Here is an 18,119-nt window from a genome sequence, read left to right on the forward strand (position 1 = left end):
TAAGAGGTATAGAACTAAATGAGACCACAACACTAGTTGCGAATCGAAGATTGTGGCGACGTTTAGTAAATTCACAGAGGCTTGCAGACTGAACGCTGAAAGGCATAACAGTCTATAATGATAATGTATGTATATATATATACTCATACAAATAATTAAACTAATTTTTCATTTCTTTCACCCCCCTTCCCCCGTTAAGGTTTTTTTTCCGAAAACAAAAGAATACATGTTTCCTTATTTTTAAAATAGATTCCAAATACCAATTTTCACATCTGCAACATGTTAAGTTTTTGAGATATACTGTAGATATGCTAATTTTAAAAATTCATCCCCTTTTTCAGTTCCTCAAGTGGATTTTCCAAAAAAGGATATTTATGTTTCTTCACATTTACAAACAAAGACAGAAGTACCTCTGTACAGGCCATGACGGCCCTTGGAGGAGTGGAAGGTAAAGGCTTCCACCATTGTTAACCACGGCATGTGATGGGGTAGAGTGGTTAGCTCTACGCCTGGCCGTCCTTGCCCCCAGGAATTAACCTGGTACTCATTGTTGGTGTAGGCTGAGTGAACCTCAGGGCCATATGCTCTTCACCTTTACAGGAAATTCCAAATACCAGTTTTCAAATCTGTAATATGTTACGTGTCTGAGATAATTTTCAGATAATATCTTTTCAAATATTCACACTTTTGTCACTTCTGTTCACCCCCTATTCATCAGATTATCGAAAAACACAAAAATATATGTTTCTTTATTTTCAAAGGAGATTCCAATTTTCATGTCTGTAACATCTTCAGTTTTTGAGATATAAGTCTCCTCATGAAAGTCGTCCAACCCCTTTTCCCCATTTTTTCACCCCCCCCCCCCCCCCCCGTTAATGGGATTTTCTGAAAACAAAAAAAATATGTGTTTCTTTATTTTTAAAGGAGATTCCAAGTACCAATGTTTACGTCTGTAAACTTTTAAGTTTTTGAGATATAGATATCCTCATTTTAAAAGTTCACCTCCCTTTTCACCCCCTTAGCGATGGAATATCAAAAAATCCTCCCTTAGTGAGCACCTACACCCGTATATAAATGTATCCCCAAAATTTCATTTCTTTACATCCAGTAGTTTTGGCTCGGCGATGATGAATCAGTCAGTCACTCAGGACATGTTATTTTATATATATATCCAGCTGTTGTTTATAATTAATTGACATTGATTTTATCAAGTTCATTTACAGAACATTTGGAACTAATGTACCCAATGAAGATCACACTCTTTACTCAAGACTGTTACTATCCCAATGATCTGCAAATTTTAATTTTTAAATTTTTTAGTTTTCATTTTTAATTTCCACGAGTATAGACACTATCAATTCTCGATACTCATAGTGTGTAATGTGGCAATTTTTTTATAGTATAGTTGTAGCAAATTAACTTTAAAATGTTTTTAATGTGTAACGTAATTTTCATTGTAATCCATGTATGAATAGATAATGTTTCAGATATTAGACCTTAAGGTAACCTACAGGCTGATGATGCCCTTAACAAGGGGCGAAACATGTCCCTAAGAAGTGTATATAGTATTATGTAGATTTCATCCATGTAGCACGTGGCTTGTGTTGAATAGGTGGTGATAATAGAATTTGTTACTTTTGTGATAATTTGCTTATTATCTGGCACCAAAGGCGAGGCCTGCTAAAAATTTTTTCCATGGATTGCCAGCTAATGTCATACCTTCATATGTGCATACTCCTGTTATGTTATATGAACCTCTCAGACTGATTCTGGTGGTTCCGTCAGCTTCCGCATCGAACGCTAGCGCTGTACCGCATCCGGGAAGCCATCTGGTGACGAATAAATGTACCATTTCCACTTCTATTATAACGTCTAAATTCAAATCTCATTGTTTGAGAAGCCTTTCTCGTGGACAGTCGAGATTTTCTTCTGATGATGCAGAGCGAAGTTCTCTGCGAAACGTAAAGAATTTCACCTTATTTTCTTGACGCAGCATAAGCCCATAAGCCTGTATAATGTCTATAAGTACGGGCCGTGAAAGCATCAATGGCAACATAATAGTAAGTAAGTTCTTCAATTATATCTTCATTATAGACTGTTAGGCATTTCAGCACTCAGTCTGTAAGCTTCTGTGAATTAGCTGTGCGGCTCCACAATCGTCTATTTCCAACTTGCTCTGTGGCCTCATTCAGTTCGACACCACTTACCATTAAATCATTAAAACAGAGTCTATCAGTTGTCACCTTTGTCTCCACTTACCCTCCATTATGGTGAAGTCCATTATTCTCCTACACAACCAGTCCTCCTCAATTTGCCTCGCATGACACCATCACAGAAGCGGGTTTGTACATATAGCTTCATCCATCGAGCTTATTCCTAACTTAGCCTGTATTTGTTTCTACTACACCATCCTTGTATGTCACCCATTCTCTTTCTATATTCAGAACCAGCTGATGGTCTATTCTATGGAATTTTTCACTAATCGTAGGCTTATCCATGTTCTTCTGTCAAATTTGCTTGGCCTGGAAATTCTCTACCCATATTTTGTCTTCAGACAGATTTCAGTTTCTGTATCAGTGGCCTGTATCAAAAAAAAATTCCCGAATAGATTTTGTGAATTCATAGTCAATCATGATATAGTCTGTTATGTATATGGCACCCAGACCCTCCCGCGTGTAACAGTGAATGGTCATTTGCCCGAAGAATGAATTCATTACAGCTAATCCCACACTAGCACGTAAGTCCTGTAAATGCTACCCATTCCTATCAGCTTCCAGTTGCACTTCGGTATCCTGTTTGGATATTGGAATTGTAGAAAAATAATGTTTTATGATACCTGAAGTAGCAGAGGGGAGAGATACTTCTTCATTGTCTGCTAGGGATCTACCAACCTGCCCCAAAAAGTATTCTTAACACGTTGAGTGCCGAGCCGCTTGTAGCACACTATTCCGCTGGTGCCAGGCATGTTTTTGAATAGTATTCCGCTGGTGCCAAAGCAATTGTACGCGTTGTAGGCTGTTTATATAATATTGGGATGTGTTTATATGATGTACTAAGTAAATTTTATCTCACCATACCAAGGTCATGTGTGACGCCATATGGTGTCACATAAATTTTTACGAAAGATAAAATATAGTGTGACGCCATATGGTGTCACAGAATTTTTTTGACATGGAATGTGCAATACGAATTTCAAATACGGGAGATTTATTTGCTAATTCAAATTAATGCTATATTTATGAAAACCTAGTAAAATGCAAAACAACTACTTACATTACATATTATTGTGAACAGTTTTCTGATAACTCGAAACAATGAAAATATGAGTCTCGGCACGATTGGCAGGCAGTGACACTCGCATTGCAACATAAGCATTAGTCTTTAAACAACAATTAACCTTCAGTCACTCTTTGTTGTGAAATGATTCAAAGCACTTCAGAGAAAGGAAAGGTGTGTCAGGACGGGTTGTGCAGACAGTTGACACCCTTTTTGAGGCAGAAGCAGCAGCCTTTCTGCACATGACCTTGCATAGTTGCTGATAGCAGCTTCGACACCGACCTCGAGCTTTCCTGCAATATTGAAAGGAAGAAATAAAAAATAATTTTATAATTAGTATTGACATCCTTTGGAAGTGCAATAATATTGAACTTGATAACACTTACCTGGTACTTTTGTGTCCTTCCGTCTTGTTGGCTTCCCTAAGGTAGTGGTTCTCTCTCTTAGGAGTGCGCCTAACAGGGTCGTTAGTTAGACAAAGTAGAGTGCTGACCACGTTCCTTCGAAACTCTGCAAGAGACATTTTCCGATGTCCAGTAACCCGTGTCTTATTGTACAGAAGCAGTGCATTTACAACCGCAGTACCAAAAAGAATGTCATCTCTAACTTTGTGGTAGCATCGGATGGTTTTCCTCATTGCAGTGTGATACGAAGAAAGTGTGTCTGCAATATCTATTCCTCCTTTCATTTTATTGTATGTTATTACCATTTTCGGTTTAACCACATCTTCGTGTTTCCTGTTCTTTTTGCCCATAGCAATTACATCATTAGAACATTTGGTTGACATAATCAGCACGTCCCTCTGATCTCTCCACTTCATCACTGTCAATCCATTTCCATTCTCCATTGCAATGAGTTCTCCCTTTTTAAGCTCTGCATTTACAACATCCTTTGGTAAACCTTTTCGATTTTTCCTAAGTGTGCCAATAAAATGTGTCTTACGATCCAGTATCACTTCAGCTAACTCAATTGATGAGTAATAATTGTCGGTGCAGAGAAAGCGACCACTGTCCAGATACGGGTCCATAAGTTGCATTACAACTTGAGTAGCCATACTCAGTGTATTCTGAGCATTCAAGGTACCTTTATCAGCGTACACTTTAGTTTCGTAGGTGTAGCCCGTGTCGTCGCACAGCTTAAATTGTTTAACACCATACCTGTGTGCCTTACCAGGCATAAATTGCCTTAATGATAAACGACCTCTCCACGGAATCATTGATTCATCAACTACGAGGTTTTCACCTGGAGTTTTGACACTCTTGAAGTTCATATGCATTATATCTAACAGTGGCTGAATCTTGTGCAACTTTCCAGCTGAAGCATCGTTGGGACCAAAGTGCCAGAATCGAAGTAGTAACTGAAAACGATTTCTTGGCATTGCCTTACCAGCTACACTATTTCCATATACAGAAAACTGGCTCCATTAATTTGATAATGAAGGCATTCTTACAAGACCCATCCACAATCTCAAACCTATACAAATTTTCATTTCCTCCTTTGTAGTATCTACCCACTCCTTCAAACGACTAGACCGTTTAATATGCGTAGACGCTAGTGTTTGATTTGCATTGATATTAGTTTGTAGTACCATCATATCAAGAACTTCGTCTGTTAGGAACAGTCGGTAAAACTCACATGGTGTGGCTGTAGAAGTATCAATTTGAAGATTTAGATGCTCTTGGCTTGTAAACGGAATATCTTTCTGTGCCCCTACACAAGGACCCCAGACATCATTGTTCACATGATTGTCTGCACCATTTGCACCGGCACCGTCCCCACCTATATCAGTATCGCCATCGTCTTCCGCATCACTCCATACATCCGTCATGTTGTCACTGTCACTGCACTCATCATCACTAGCGTTATATTCACTGCCATCAACACTTACATCTTCCTCTCCATCAGAATCCATCAGTAATTCACAAATATCCACATCACTAATTCTTTTCTTTGCAAGTCGCTTACCATTTCTACTAAGATTATTACCAATATCTTCCATTTTTTATATTTTTGCACAACTATACAAACTGAGTGATAATAAGTATGTAAACGAGAAATAAACAATGCCTGGCGCGCTTTCACCTGTGACAATGACCACTGGCCAGCCAGTGACTTCGGAAGAATACTGTGGCGCCACATGGTGGCACACAAGAAAAATACATAGCTGGAATAGACCCTGAAGTCTGCTCTTCACATAGTACCAATTTTACGCGCATAGATGTCACAGCTAATTATCTACGGCGCATCGCCTGAAACTCTACTGTGCCGCCATATGGCGTCACGCCAACTCTGATTTCAAGAACGGTGTGCCACCATATGGCGTCACGCCATCTCAAATTTGAAGACCACTGTGACTTCATATGGCAGCACGTGGCACCCAACGTGTTAATTATATTGAACTAGCAAGATACCTGTGCTTCACTACGGATTTAAACTGAAAATAGAAAATTATTATTCAAGATTTTACATTTTGGAGAGTCCACTGTCAGCTGAGCCTGTAAAATGTTTTTGGGGGAATGATTATTTTCTGATCTAACACTCATTTGAACCTCATATGGAAGAATTTGAATGTTTAAAACCCTATCATATTTAAAATCTGGGGTGTAAAAGCGACCAGCCTGTGAAATTTTGATTTTGTACGTTGAACAGTAGTGGAGGATTGAATACTTTTTAAGGGGTGAATGCTTTTAAATATTTATCTAGGGTACCGTATAGAAGACCAACCTTCATAAAAAAACTAAATTAGTGCCTGAAAGGGTTTCGGAACGTGGATATTGTGTTTTTGAGGATTAACCACCATCTAAGCCCCTTAGGGGAGAAATATTTTTAAGTATACGATATTTTACATCTAGGACATGAAAGAACACCCTTCTCGTAAAATTACAACTTTGTACGTCAAACAGTTTTGGCTGGATAAATAATATCGTTCATCGAGCTAACCTCATTTAACACTTTAACGCACCTAGGATTTGGAATTGGAATTTTGTCTTCATTCGTTAAACCATTTCAGAGGAAGGAATGAATGTACTTGTTTTCAGATCTTAACCCCCATTTAACTCTCTGATCGGTTAAATTTGTTTCAAACCTTCTGTTATTTAACACCTATTATGTCATATGAAATTTTAACTTCATAATTCAAATTGTTTCATATGAATGCATATTTTTGTCATCATTTCTCACCCCCCCCATAGCCTCCGTGGCTCAGACGGCAGCCCGCCGGCCTCTCACCGCTGGATACCGTGGTTCAAATCCCGGTTACTCTATGTGAGATTTGTGCTGGACAAAGCGGAGGCAGGGCAGGTTTTTCTCCGGGTACTCCGGTTTTCCCTGTCATCTTTCATTCCAGCAACACTCTCCATTATCATTTCGTAGCATCTATTAGTCATTAATAAAACACTTTGGGAGTGGCGACCCCATCGTACTAATAGCCTATATATGATTCATTCATTACATCCCCGACCCCGTCAATGACTGGAAAACAGGTTGTAGGTTTCCATTATCCTCACCCCCCAGTCAAAACCCTCTTAGGCGTGTATTGTTTTAAGACCACTTCTTATTTTTATCCTCATAAAATAATTCAACTCCTTTTCCACCCCCTTAAGTAGATTCCACCCCCCTCCCCAGCCACAAAATACATGTGTCTTTATGTTAAAGGTGATTCCAAATACCAATTTTCTCGTCCATAACATCTCTCGTTTTTGAGATATAAATATCCTCAAACAAAGAATTCAACTCCTTTTTCAATTCATTTATCTCCCACCCCTTAATTGGATTCTCCGAAAACAAAAGAATATGTGTTTCTTTTTTTAAACGAGATTCCAAATACAAATTTTCATGTCTGTGTCATGTTCAGTTTTTGAGATATACCGTAAATATCCTCATAAAAAGAATTCCTCCCCTTTTACAGCCCTTTTTCCAACCTTCAGCCCTTAAGTGTTTTTCCGAAACAAAAAATATGTGTTACTTTATTTTAAAAGAGATTAAACGTACCAATTGTCATGTCTGTAATGTGTGGTAAGTTTTTTGATATACTGTAGATATGATCTTTTTAAAAATTCACCCACTTTAACACTTCCCCTTAAGTAGATTTTCGAAAAACAAATTGTGTGTGTTTCTTTACTTTTACAGGAGGTCCAAATACCAATTTCCACGTCTTTAACATCTTCAGTATTTGATATATAAGTATCCTCATAAGAATAATTCAACAGTTCCTTCAGTTCTCTTCACCCACCCCACCCCCTTAAGTGGATTTTCCGAAACCGAAAGAATTCGTGTTTATTTTTAAAGATTACAAATACAAATTTTCATGTCTGTAACATCTTCAGATTTTGTGATACAAGCGTCCTAATAAAAAGAGTTCAATACGTGCTTTTTATTTTTAAAGGAGATCCCAAATACCAATTTTCACGTCTGTAATGTCTTCAGTTTTGGAATGCCAGTATCGTAATAAAAATAATTCAACCCCTTTTTCAGTCATTTAAGTGGTTTTTTTTTTCAAAAACAAAATAACGTGTTTCTTTATTTTTAATGGAAATTCCAAATACCAACTTTCACATCTGTAATATCTTCAGTTTTGGAGATACCAGCATCCTAATAAAAATACTTCAACCCTCTTTCAGTCATTAACCCCCCCCCTGCAAGTGTTTTTTTCTGGAAACAAAAAAATACTTATTACTTTATTTTTAAAAGAGATTAGAAATACCAATTTTCACGTCTGTAATATGTTAAGTATTTGAGATACCGTATGCTATAGATTGTTCATTTTAAAAATTCACTCCCTTTAACACTTCCTCTTAAGTGGATTTTCAGAAAACAAATTAGGTGTATTCCTTTACTTTTACAGGGGATTCCAAATACCAGTTTTCTTCTCTGTAGCGTGTTACATTTTTGAGATATATCGTAGATGTACTCATTTTAAAAATTCATCCCCCTTGGTGACTCCTGTTTAACCTGTCTTATAAAGATTTTCCAAAAATGAAAAAATACCTGTTTCTTTAATTCTAAAGATAATTTCAAATACCCATTTTCAAGACTATAACATCTTCAGTTTTTGAGATATAAGTATCCTCATAAAAGGTACTTGACCCCTTTTTCACCTTTTTTCACACCCTTAAGAGGATTTTCCGAAAACAAAAAAATACGTGTTCTTTACACTGTTAAGTTTTGAGATATAGATACACTAATTTTAAAAATTCACCCCCTTAGCGATGGAATATCCAAAAATCCTTCCTTAGTGAGCACCTACAATGCAAGATAAATGTATTCTCAAAATTTCATTCCTTTATGTCTAGTAGTTTTGGCTCGGCGATGATGAATCATTCAGTTAGTCAGGACATGTTATCTATATATATAAAATAACTTGTCCTGACTGACTGACTGACTGACTGATGCAAAAAGAAGAAAAGAAGAAGAACTTGAATATCCTAAATTTGTATAGTATTCTCATTCAAGTTCAACCAAAATTTTATGTATTGATCATTTTTATAATATTTCTTTTTACTCTTTGATATGGTGTATTAGGACAATACTTCTTTAAATTGTAAAACAAAAGATTGTGTGATAATGCTTTGTTCTCTGATCTGACCACTGAGGAAGGGAATGGTTGAGATTTTCCGAAACATGTTTGGTTTAATAAATAGTTTTTCTTTCATTTAATGAGTGTATTGATCAAGGCGGATTCAAATAAACTATTTTAAATAGTTACATTATACATTCAGACTAGTCAATACGGACCAAACACAATATTAACCTATCATGGTTAAGTTTATTGACAGTAATGCATCATTGTCGAGCCAAAACTACTGGACATAAGGAAATTAAATTTTGGGGATACATTCATATTGTAGGTGCTCGCTAAGGGAGGATTTTTGGATATTCCATAGCTAAGGGGGTTTAAAAGGGGGGGGGGTGATATTTTAAAATGAGTGTATCTATATCTCAAAACTTTAAAAGTTTACAGATGTAAAAATTGGTATTTAGAATCTTCTTTAAAAATAAGGAAATACATTTTTTTGTTTTTTGGAAAATCCCAATTAAGAGGAGGGGGGGGGGGCGGGCGAAAAAGGGTGAAAAATTGGTTGCATGCCTTTAATCAGGATACCAGTACTTATATCTCAGAAACTGAAGATATTACAGACCTGAAAATTGGTTCTTATGAACTCTTTTTAAAAATCAAGAAACAGATATTTTTTTGTTTTTGGAAAATCCAATTAATGGGAGGGTGAGAAGGGGGTGAATTTTTAAAATGAGTGCATCTATATCTCAAAACTTTGAAAGTTTACAGATGTAAAAATTGGTATTTAGAATCTTCATTAAAAATAAAGAAACACGTATTTTCTTGTTTTAGGAAAATCCCAATAGGACGGGTGAAAAAGGGGTTGAATGCCTTTAATGAGGATACTTATATCTCAGAAACTGAAGATATTACAGATCTGAAAATTGGTGTTTGGGATCTCCTTTAAAAATAAAGAAACATTTTTTGTTTTTTTGTTTTTGGAAAATCTAATTAATGGGGGTTAAACAGGAGTAACAAATTGGGTTGAATTTTTAGAAAGACTATATCTGCAGTATATCTCAGAAACGTAAAATGTTACAGACGTAAAAATTGGTATTTGGAATCTCCTGTAAAAGTAAAGAAACATAGGTGATTTTTTTGGAAACTCCACTTAAGGGGAACTAAAAAGGGGTGACATTTTAAAATGAGCATTTCTACAGTATATCTCAAAAACTTAACATGTTACCGAAGTGAAAAATAGTATTTTCTTATCTCTATTGAAAATAAAGAAACATGTAGTTTTTGTTTTCTGAAAAACCACTTGGATGGAGGGGTAAAAGTGAATGAAAATGGGGTTGAATTCTTTTAATTCAGATACTGATATCTCAAAAGCTGAAGATGTTACAGACGTGAAATTTGGTATTTGGAATTTCCTTTAAACATAAGGAAACACACTTTTTTTGGGGGGGGGGGGGATAAATCAACTTAACGGCAGTGGGGTGAAAAAGGAGTTGAGACCAGTTGATTTCACTGTTCATAATGTTCTTATTCTGATCATAAACTGATCATTTTAAATCTTTCCTGGGTTTGTTTTCAAGAACCATCTTTTCCTTTGGAGTACATAAAGTTAGATTACAGTAGATTCTCCTGGCATATAAATAAAAATTTAAACACATTTGAAATAAACAATATGAATGATATTGAACGTGCAGTTGTTCACCTCTATAATAAGGTCAGTAATTCACGGAAGTATATCATTCGTGTCGCCAGAAATCTCGCGCACTTTCCTACGCATGACGATGGTGCTGGTCACATTGTCAGTAATGACAGTGGCAGAGGATGTAATTTACCGCCAAGTATCGGTCTTGCATCTTGCTGTGGGTTCCAGACCATCGATAATAATAATCTAAATTCAACTAATATCACGCACCGTAATAATAATAATAATAATAATAATAATGTTCTGGACCGTCGTCAAAATGAGCGGATCGCGCTGGAAACGGGTCCTGGCCGGGTAATGATTATGATTGCAGTCCAGCCGCGGGTTCACTACCACCAAGGCACCCAAGACGACACCACGCCGGATCTCCTCAAGGATTTGATCCATACTAAAATGCTTATAGGAAAAGATGGCAAAGATTTAGAGACCCAACTGGCTGGGTGGAATACCTGGACCTAGCCTGGGAAGTACGAAATCGATTGCTGGAAAGAAAGATTGAAAAATGGGAGGAACTTTGCCGTAATATCTCAGAAAATGAGTCAGGTCACGAATTTTGGCGGATTCTCTCAGAAAGCGAGTTAGATTGTGAATTTCGGCGGATTATATATAAAACGTTAAGCATTAAATTATAAATTTCATTATAATACCGTAGCGAAGCACGGGTATCTTGCTAGTTTCATATATATAGATCAAAACCGAACAGACTGAAACTACAAGATACAACCATTTTCTTTATTGCTATTGACCAGCTACCAATACTACATTCTCTTTCTCCATAAAATCAATCAACCCCTCCGATTTTCCCATCAGGGTCACAACATTTCCCTTCATAATATTAATATTGAAGACACAAAATAGTGTGGTAATTCAATGGGAATTTTGTCAAATGTACCCATTTAACTTTAACTACATAACTTAAATGGTATGCACATGCAACTAGTTAATAAAATTGGGCATTCACTTTTAATACTTCTGGAAGAATTCTCAACCTCGCGATACTCCTTTCTAATTGTTATCCTGAACTCTTTATAGATCTCTTTTATCCGAAATTTCACTTCAATAACAAGCCTCAGTGTCGACTACAAACATTACACCACACTCGCACAGGGAAAGAGTATAGGTTTCATGAGGTAGAGAATAATGCACAGGTAGAGAATAATGCACAGGTAGAGGATATACAAAGGAGCACGAGGCGAACAGACATCATAGCCTTGAAAGTAGACACAAAATCTGGCTACATACTGGATCCAGCTGTGAAATTCAAACTGAATTTAGACCAGCCACAGGGGGTTGACAGTGAGTTGAAGTGTATCTACAAACCTACAGTGCCCTTCTATAAAAACAAGTACAACCTTGAATGTATTGGGTGCTTATGGAATGAACCCAAGATTTTTTGTAAATACCTGCAAAATGCTAGGCATCCATAATAATACCACAGAAGATATTACAATATTAGCAGTTAAGGGATCTGTTGCAAATTTACAAAATCACTTATATGCGACATAATAATGTGTTATTGTCCTTAATCTCTTCTACAATTTTACTATCTTTTATCTGCAATTGTATAACCATGTTTTGTGTCTTTGTTATGCTTTGTCTCTGTGACAGCCGTGATCATTTTTAGGAAGCTAATAAAATAAATTAAAATAAAAACTAAACCCGTATAGGAGCAAAATGTGGTTGAAGATAATCCATTTGGTCACCGTATGTAGAAGTTGCTTGTCTCACTGAATTACGCAGTATATACTGAAGGAATTAACTTCACAAATGCTTCTGCAGTAACAGAAAAATTGACCTATATCAGTTGATGTGAATCATCCATGTCATCGCCTCATGATTAAGAAAGCCAGATGTCCGGGACACTTCTTTCCATTCAACGTTATCTGGCATGGAATATTTTGTGAACTAGCGCTGTCATCTATTGTAAATAAAACATTTTCTCATATAACTTATGTACACACAGTATATAGCCTACATTTATAAGCTCATGCAATCTGTGTAAACAACATGCTGTTGACCTAACAGATATTTCTGTTATTTCTAACATATTTCTATTAGATGCTCGTTGTGAGAGTCTACATCATTACAGTTAATAGTGAATTCCATCATCACAATCAGTCTTCACTTCTTCAGCATAACAGATAAGTAGTCTGACAGTTTCAGTTGTGAGGAAGAAGGCCAATGCTTAAACAGAGACTGGCTCCCAGTACTCAGAAAGGGACAGTAGCTTAGTCATGTTATAAGTTCTGTAGAGTACTGGATTTTGCAGTGAATGCTCATAGCCCTACCTTTAAGAAGAGCTCAGTTCCATCTGCTAGGCTTGCTGTCAAGTAGGTGAAACATCAGCACTCATGGAGAGAGCTCGAAAGACATTGCTCCATAACATTGAAACCTTTAATGTTATGAGATAGCCATCCTAGTGTAGAGCATTATGTGCCTGTCTAGAGAGGCTAAGATTTACTGCTTATTTCTTTTTGTAGCTTTCAGAAAACTTCTCTAATTCATTCCAATTCTGTCCTTGGATTAAAGTTTGATGTAATAATTTTGACTCTTTTTACTACATTTTAGGCAGCATGCAGCAGATGTTAGACGACAAATAGCATCCTCATATTCAGGAGACCAGCCAAAGAGCAGCAGTAATGTTTCAGGGTTTTCATCTCTGGTAAGTTTCTTTGCTCTATTTGGGTCATCCTTCTTTATGGCCCTGTTTATGGTTACAGCAGTGTGGTGGTAATTAATAGCTATGCCCACATTATAATGAGCCACTCATGGTTCGTAGTAATGGAACTGCTAAAGACTGCTTAGACAGTTGTTGAAAGTACCCTGTTCTGTCAATAATCTCTCTTATTGATCTGTATGAGTATCTTGAGAATAATGGCTGAAATATTTGGTAAAAAGTACAAAAATAAAAATAATAATATCATTGGTTTTACAACTCACTAACTACAGTATTTGTACGGAGTTTGGTGAGATAAATCCATTTAGGCCTACGATTAACACAGTTTGTGAAGTTATCAAGAAGTACAGAGAGATCATAATTGGACACAAAATTATATAAAAATATATCACACTTTGATTGAAGAAAATCTTGATCATACCAGTTCTTGATTAGAACACCATTGCTCTATATCTCTCTCTGTGAACTAGTGCAATTTAGCTCTTACGTCACCACAATACCTGCATAATTGCTTGAAAAGTAAGCAGTTTGCATATTCACAAATTTAAATTGCAAAGAATTGGTGAAGGTATACCTCCTCACCCAAGACAGCCAGAAAGGCTCGCATGTCAGTATTCTTTTGTTGCTAGTGCCTTAGTGCTTAATCTACTTGCTCGCATGATTATCAGGCATGAGACCAATATAACAACGGTTGACGGAACACTTGATGCCCAGCCCCTCTACCATCCTGTGCATTACAGGGTATGATTTATTTCTTTACAATGGTTAGACATCGTTCTAGGTTGCAGGGGTATACCTCAATTAAGGCCATGACTGCTTCCTTCCCACTCCTAGCCTTTTCCTATCCCATCATTGCCATAAGACCTATCTATGTCGGTATGACATAAAAAAGTGATTTTGTTTAGATGTGTGTATATTAATTTATCACAATTGGTTTGTTTACATTAGAAAGGGCAGGACTAGGTTTAGGTATTGTAATTGTGATGCAGGTAGTAATGTCATCTACCCGTGTTGAACTCTGGGAGTGATTTGATATTTAATAAATTTTAGCCAGTAGCAGTGGTTGTCAGTGCAAGTGGTAGGAAAAATGCTGCACAGTTTCTGATATTTTACTATAAAAGTAAGTATAATTCTAGGGACAGGTTGTCATTTTCCTGGCCTTACCAATGAACACATTTCTCTCTCCTATATGTAATACAGCTACTACCTACCCAGTCCTAGCCCTTTCCCTTCCCTCCATCGCCGAAAACCATTGATGTGTTAGTGTGACGTTAAACAAGTTGCAAAACAGAACTAGCATTACACGACCTAGTTTCCTATAAATTAATTCTTAAGGTGTATTTTTTCTAATATTCAGTGACAGTTATGTTACTCTCAAGGGATTAGATGTAGAAGCCGTATTTGTTTAGTAGACATTACAGTTAGTTTAAGAAATTGATTAATAAAATGATAAATACATATATATTTGTACTGGTACCGGTACTGTTTTTCTGTTTCTTCTAAGCATGGTCTTCTGCACTTTGTAATGATTTTAACCACAAAATTGCTCTATGACCATGTGCACACCCCAAATAAATGTATGACCTTCAGATTGTTTATTGTGGTGACTGGTTTTCATTTTTTTCAGATTTCACTTTGTGATACTGTAGACCCTTTGGATTATGAAGATTTTATTCAGCAACATCAACTGTTGATAGATAGAGATCCTCTGCATGATCTCTTAGACTTTCCAGCAAATGACATTGAAGTTTTAGTTGTTCCTCGGAAGATACGAACTCAAACACCTGTAGTTCCAGAGGAAGCATTGTAAGTAAAAGATGATGCTATTGAAATTTAAAGATATTTGCAGTGACCTTCTGCTTTTGTAAATCGTGGATATGTATTTATTGAAGATGTGAATGGCCATTTACAGTTATTTATGATTTTATTGTCAGGAAATGGAATAAAATAGGCTTACCCTCATGTCTCCGTGCTCAATTGAAACAAAGGTCTGACGCTTAACTGCTATTTTTATGTTACCTACCAGCTTGTACTTTCCTTCAGGAATTTGCAATTTTGTCTTCCGGACATCCTTCATGTCTTTTCTACAGTGGAACCTTGATTATGTTTTCCTGGATTCTTAGTTCAAATCACGTGGTCCCGCAAGTATCCTAATTAAATTATGTTGTAAAAATCTTGCATTATCCGTTCTTCAAAGAAATTATTTCTTGGATTAACTCTCCTGGAATTTCAGTTCCATCAACGCTAAATCCTTGATCAAGCATTTTTCAAGAAACCGTATCTCACGAAATGACGGCTATGACATACTATGTATCTTCACATTAACGTCCTGTCATTGTGATAAATAGAGCAAGTAGTGTACTGAGACAGTGATTGGCGGTAAACTTGCATAAGAGACAGACCATTTTAACATCGCATTCGGCTGCTTTTGTTCAGAGAATACTCAGAAATCATAAAGCATAGAGTGGATACAACAATTGGAAGGAGACAGAGTGCATTTCGACAGTTCTACTTGAAGACTGAACGAGTTTCATCAAATGTTCGTACTTGTAAAACATCTACATTATGTCCAGGGTTAGATGTTTATTTTTGACTCTTTTCAGTTGTATCGTCAAACAGGTTTTCAGCACATCTCTCCCCAGGGCACTATATAGTCACTGGGCTTTCAGACAGGAATCAAAATTGCTTCTTATTAACACTAATCTAGTATTTTAATATGATCAGATACAGATGTTGTACCTTACATATATAAAGCCATGGGAGCTCTTTTATCCTAATATACGACAGGGACTTTTACGTTTATGTTTTTATGTTAAAACATCCTTATAAAAACAGCATAACATTTTAAAAACTTTGTATCATTTCCCACTCGTACTGGCTTGTGCTGCGACCATGCTTTCCAGGTGAGCTGAAGGTCATGAATAAGGTCATGATCCTGTAGTTTTGATTAATTTTCTTTCTCGTTCCAATTTTCTTGTGCTTAGTGACGGGCTGAATTGAATATAATGCATTCAAGAAATTTCGAGAATAAGTACTATATTAACTCATGTAATTATGGTTTGAAAGCCGGCCCTGCAGTTTAGCTTGCTTGCCTCTCAGCCAGAGGCCCCGGGTTCGGTTCTCGGCCATGTTAGTCATTTTTACCTGGATATGGGGTTGGTTCTAGGTCCACTCAGCCTATGTGATTACTGTTAATTGAGGAGCTATCTAATAGTGAGATGGCGACCCCGGTCTAGAGAGCCCGGGATAATGACTGTGAGGATTTGTCACACTGACCATGCATCACCTCGTAATCTGCAGACCTTCAAGCTAAGCAGCTGTCATTTGGTTGGCGAAGGCCCTTTAGGGCTGTAGTTTGGTTTATTTTGTGAGTGTAAGATTTTAATTATACATATTTCATTATTGTGATGTGTTGCCAAACTGTTGATGGTTTTGACTCATTTCTAGAATTTCTCTTTTCCAGTAATGTATGTTTCTTCCATGATCCATCCAACAACGGAGAGTCGTGGTTCCATTGTACGATGCCCTTCTCAGGGTGGCCATTTTCTGGAAAAAAACTGGGAAATAAAAATGGAGACAATAAGCAGGGAAATTACTTGTCACGTGAAAATTAAGCTTTTGACGTAAGACTTGACCCAAATGAAATGATCCAGTGAGTCTGATATGTTGATACAACACAAGTCATACTTAGTAGGTTTAAATTTTAAATTAGGACCCTTTCACGTAATCAACACTTTTAAAATTTATGTAGAATTTTATTCTATCTCATTTTTACAGTTGTACCAGTTTTTGTCTCTTACTAAGACCATCCTCAGCTACAATGAAAACCTTCAAAACTATGCATCACTACCAGCGATATAAATGATAACAGCTCTGTATTATAAATTTACATTCCTAACTTTTTAGGTTTTGTCTACCTGAATTAGGAATACTGTTTAAATGTCCCTTTTTTTACACTGTAAACACTTTTGTTTTTGTCCTACACTTTTATGAAAACATATTAAACACATTAAAATACAGTTTTAAGAGTCTTACTCTTCACTCAAACTTCACACAAACTGTAATAGTAACTACTAAAAACTTATCCGCTATCTAATTTAGTCTTCTCGTGAATGTAGCCTCTTGTATTCCTAATTCAGGAAGACTAAACCAAAAAGGTTAGGTTATTCCTACCTTGGCAAGGGGTACGCAGTATGTGTGAATAATTTTTATAACAGTGTAGGGTTGGCTCAAGAGTTACGTGAGCATAACACTAATGTTTGGTGACAATAAGGCAAAACAGGGGGTTCCACAAGGAAGTCAGGGAATGATAAAATACTGTGAAGAGGGGAGAAATGACTTTAGTGATGGCAAGGTTCTTCTTCTTTCATGGTTGGACAAAAGGGTTATAACAATGATTCAACAATGCATTCATCAGAATTGGCGGAAGTACCAATAGGTGGATTTGGAAAACCTACATTGAAGCCAGAATGTATTGTTGATTATAACCCACACATGCACGGAGTGGATGTTGCTGATCAGTATCTTGCAATATATCCATTCATGAGGAAAACTTTTAAATGACCCAAAAAGGTGTTCTTTTACTTTTTGCATGGACACTCTTCAATGCATTTAGGCTTCAGCAAAAAAACAGAAACAAATCCCTCTAATTTTTGTTGTTCATGCAAACAATCTGTAGATAATTGGTACACGATATACATATAATTGAGTCAGCAGTTCCTTTTCCATCTGAAACATCCTCATCAAGCATGAACACTTCTAAATCCCCATTTCCAAAATGAGCCCCAACCAAGGACCCAGTTTCCGGCTTGACGAAAAAAGAAAGCAGGATGTTCTTGTAAAAGTTCCCCCTGTGAAATGTAAGAGCACTCCCTCAAGAAAGTGTAGTGTGCATCAAAAAAAAAAAAAGAAAATTAGAAGTGAAACAATATGGTACTGCAATAAGCGTGGTG

At 36.6% G+C, this 18,119-nt stretch overlaps 1 protein-coding gene across 1 annotated transcript in view; it reads left to right on the plus strand.

Annotated features, from left to right (window-relative positions):
• Positions 1 to 18,119, plus strand: part of Zir (Zizimin-related) — a 541,699-nt gene that overhangs the window by 12,169 nt on the left and 511,411 nt on the right. The window contains exons 2-3 of the mRNA XM_067141133.2: positions 13,059 to 13,152; positions 14,795 to 14,973. Of these exons, the coding sequence (XP_066997234.1) occupies positions 13,059 to 13,152; positions 14,795 to 14,973 (273 nt within the window). The remainder of the gene's footprint in view (positions 1 to 13,058; positions 13,153 to 14,794; positions 14,974 to 18,119) is intronic.

The sequence above is a fragment of the Anabrus simplex genome, chromosome 2 (genome assembly GCF_040414725.1).
Source record: "Anabrus simplex isolate iqAnaSimp1 chromosome 2, ASM4041472v1, whole genome shotgun sequence".
In the NCBI taxonomy this organism is placed as follows: Eukaryota; Metazoa; Arthropoda; class Insecta; order Orthoptera; family Tettigoniidae; genus Anabrus; species Anabrus simplex.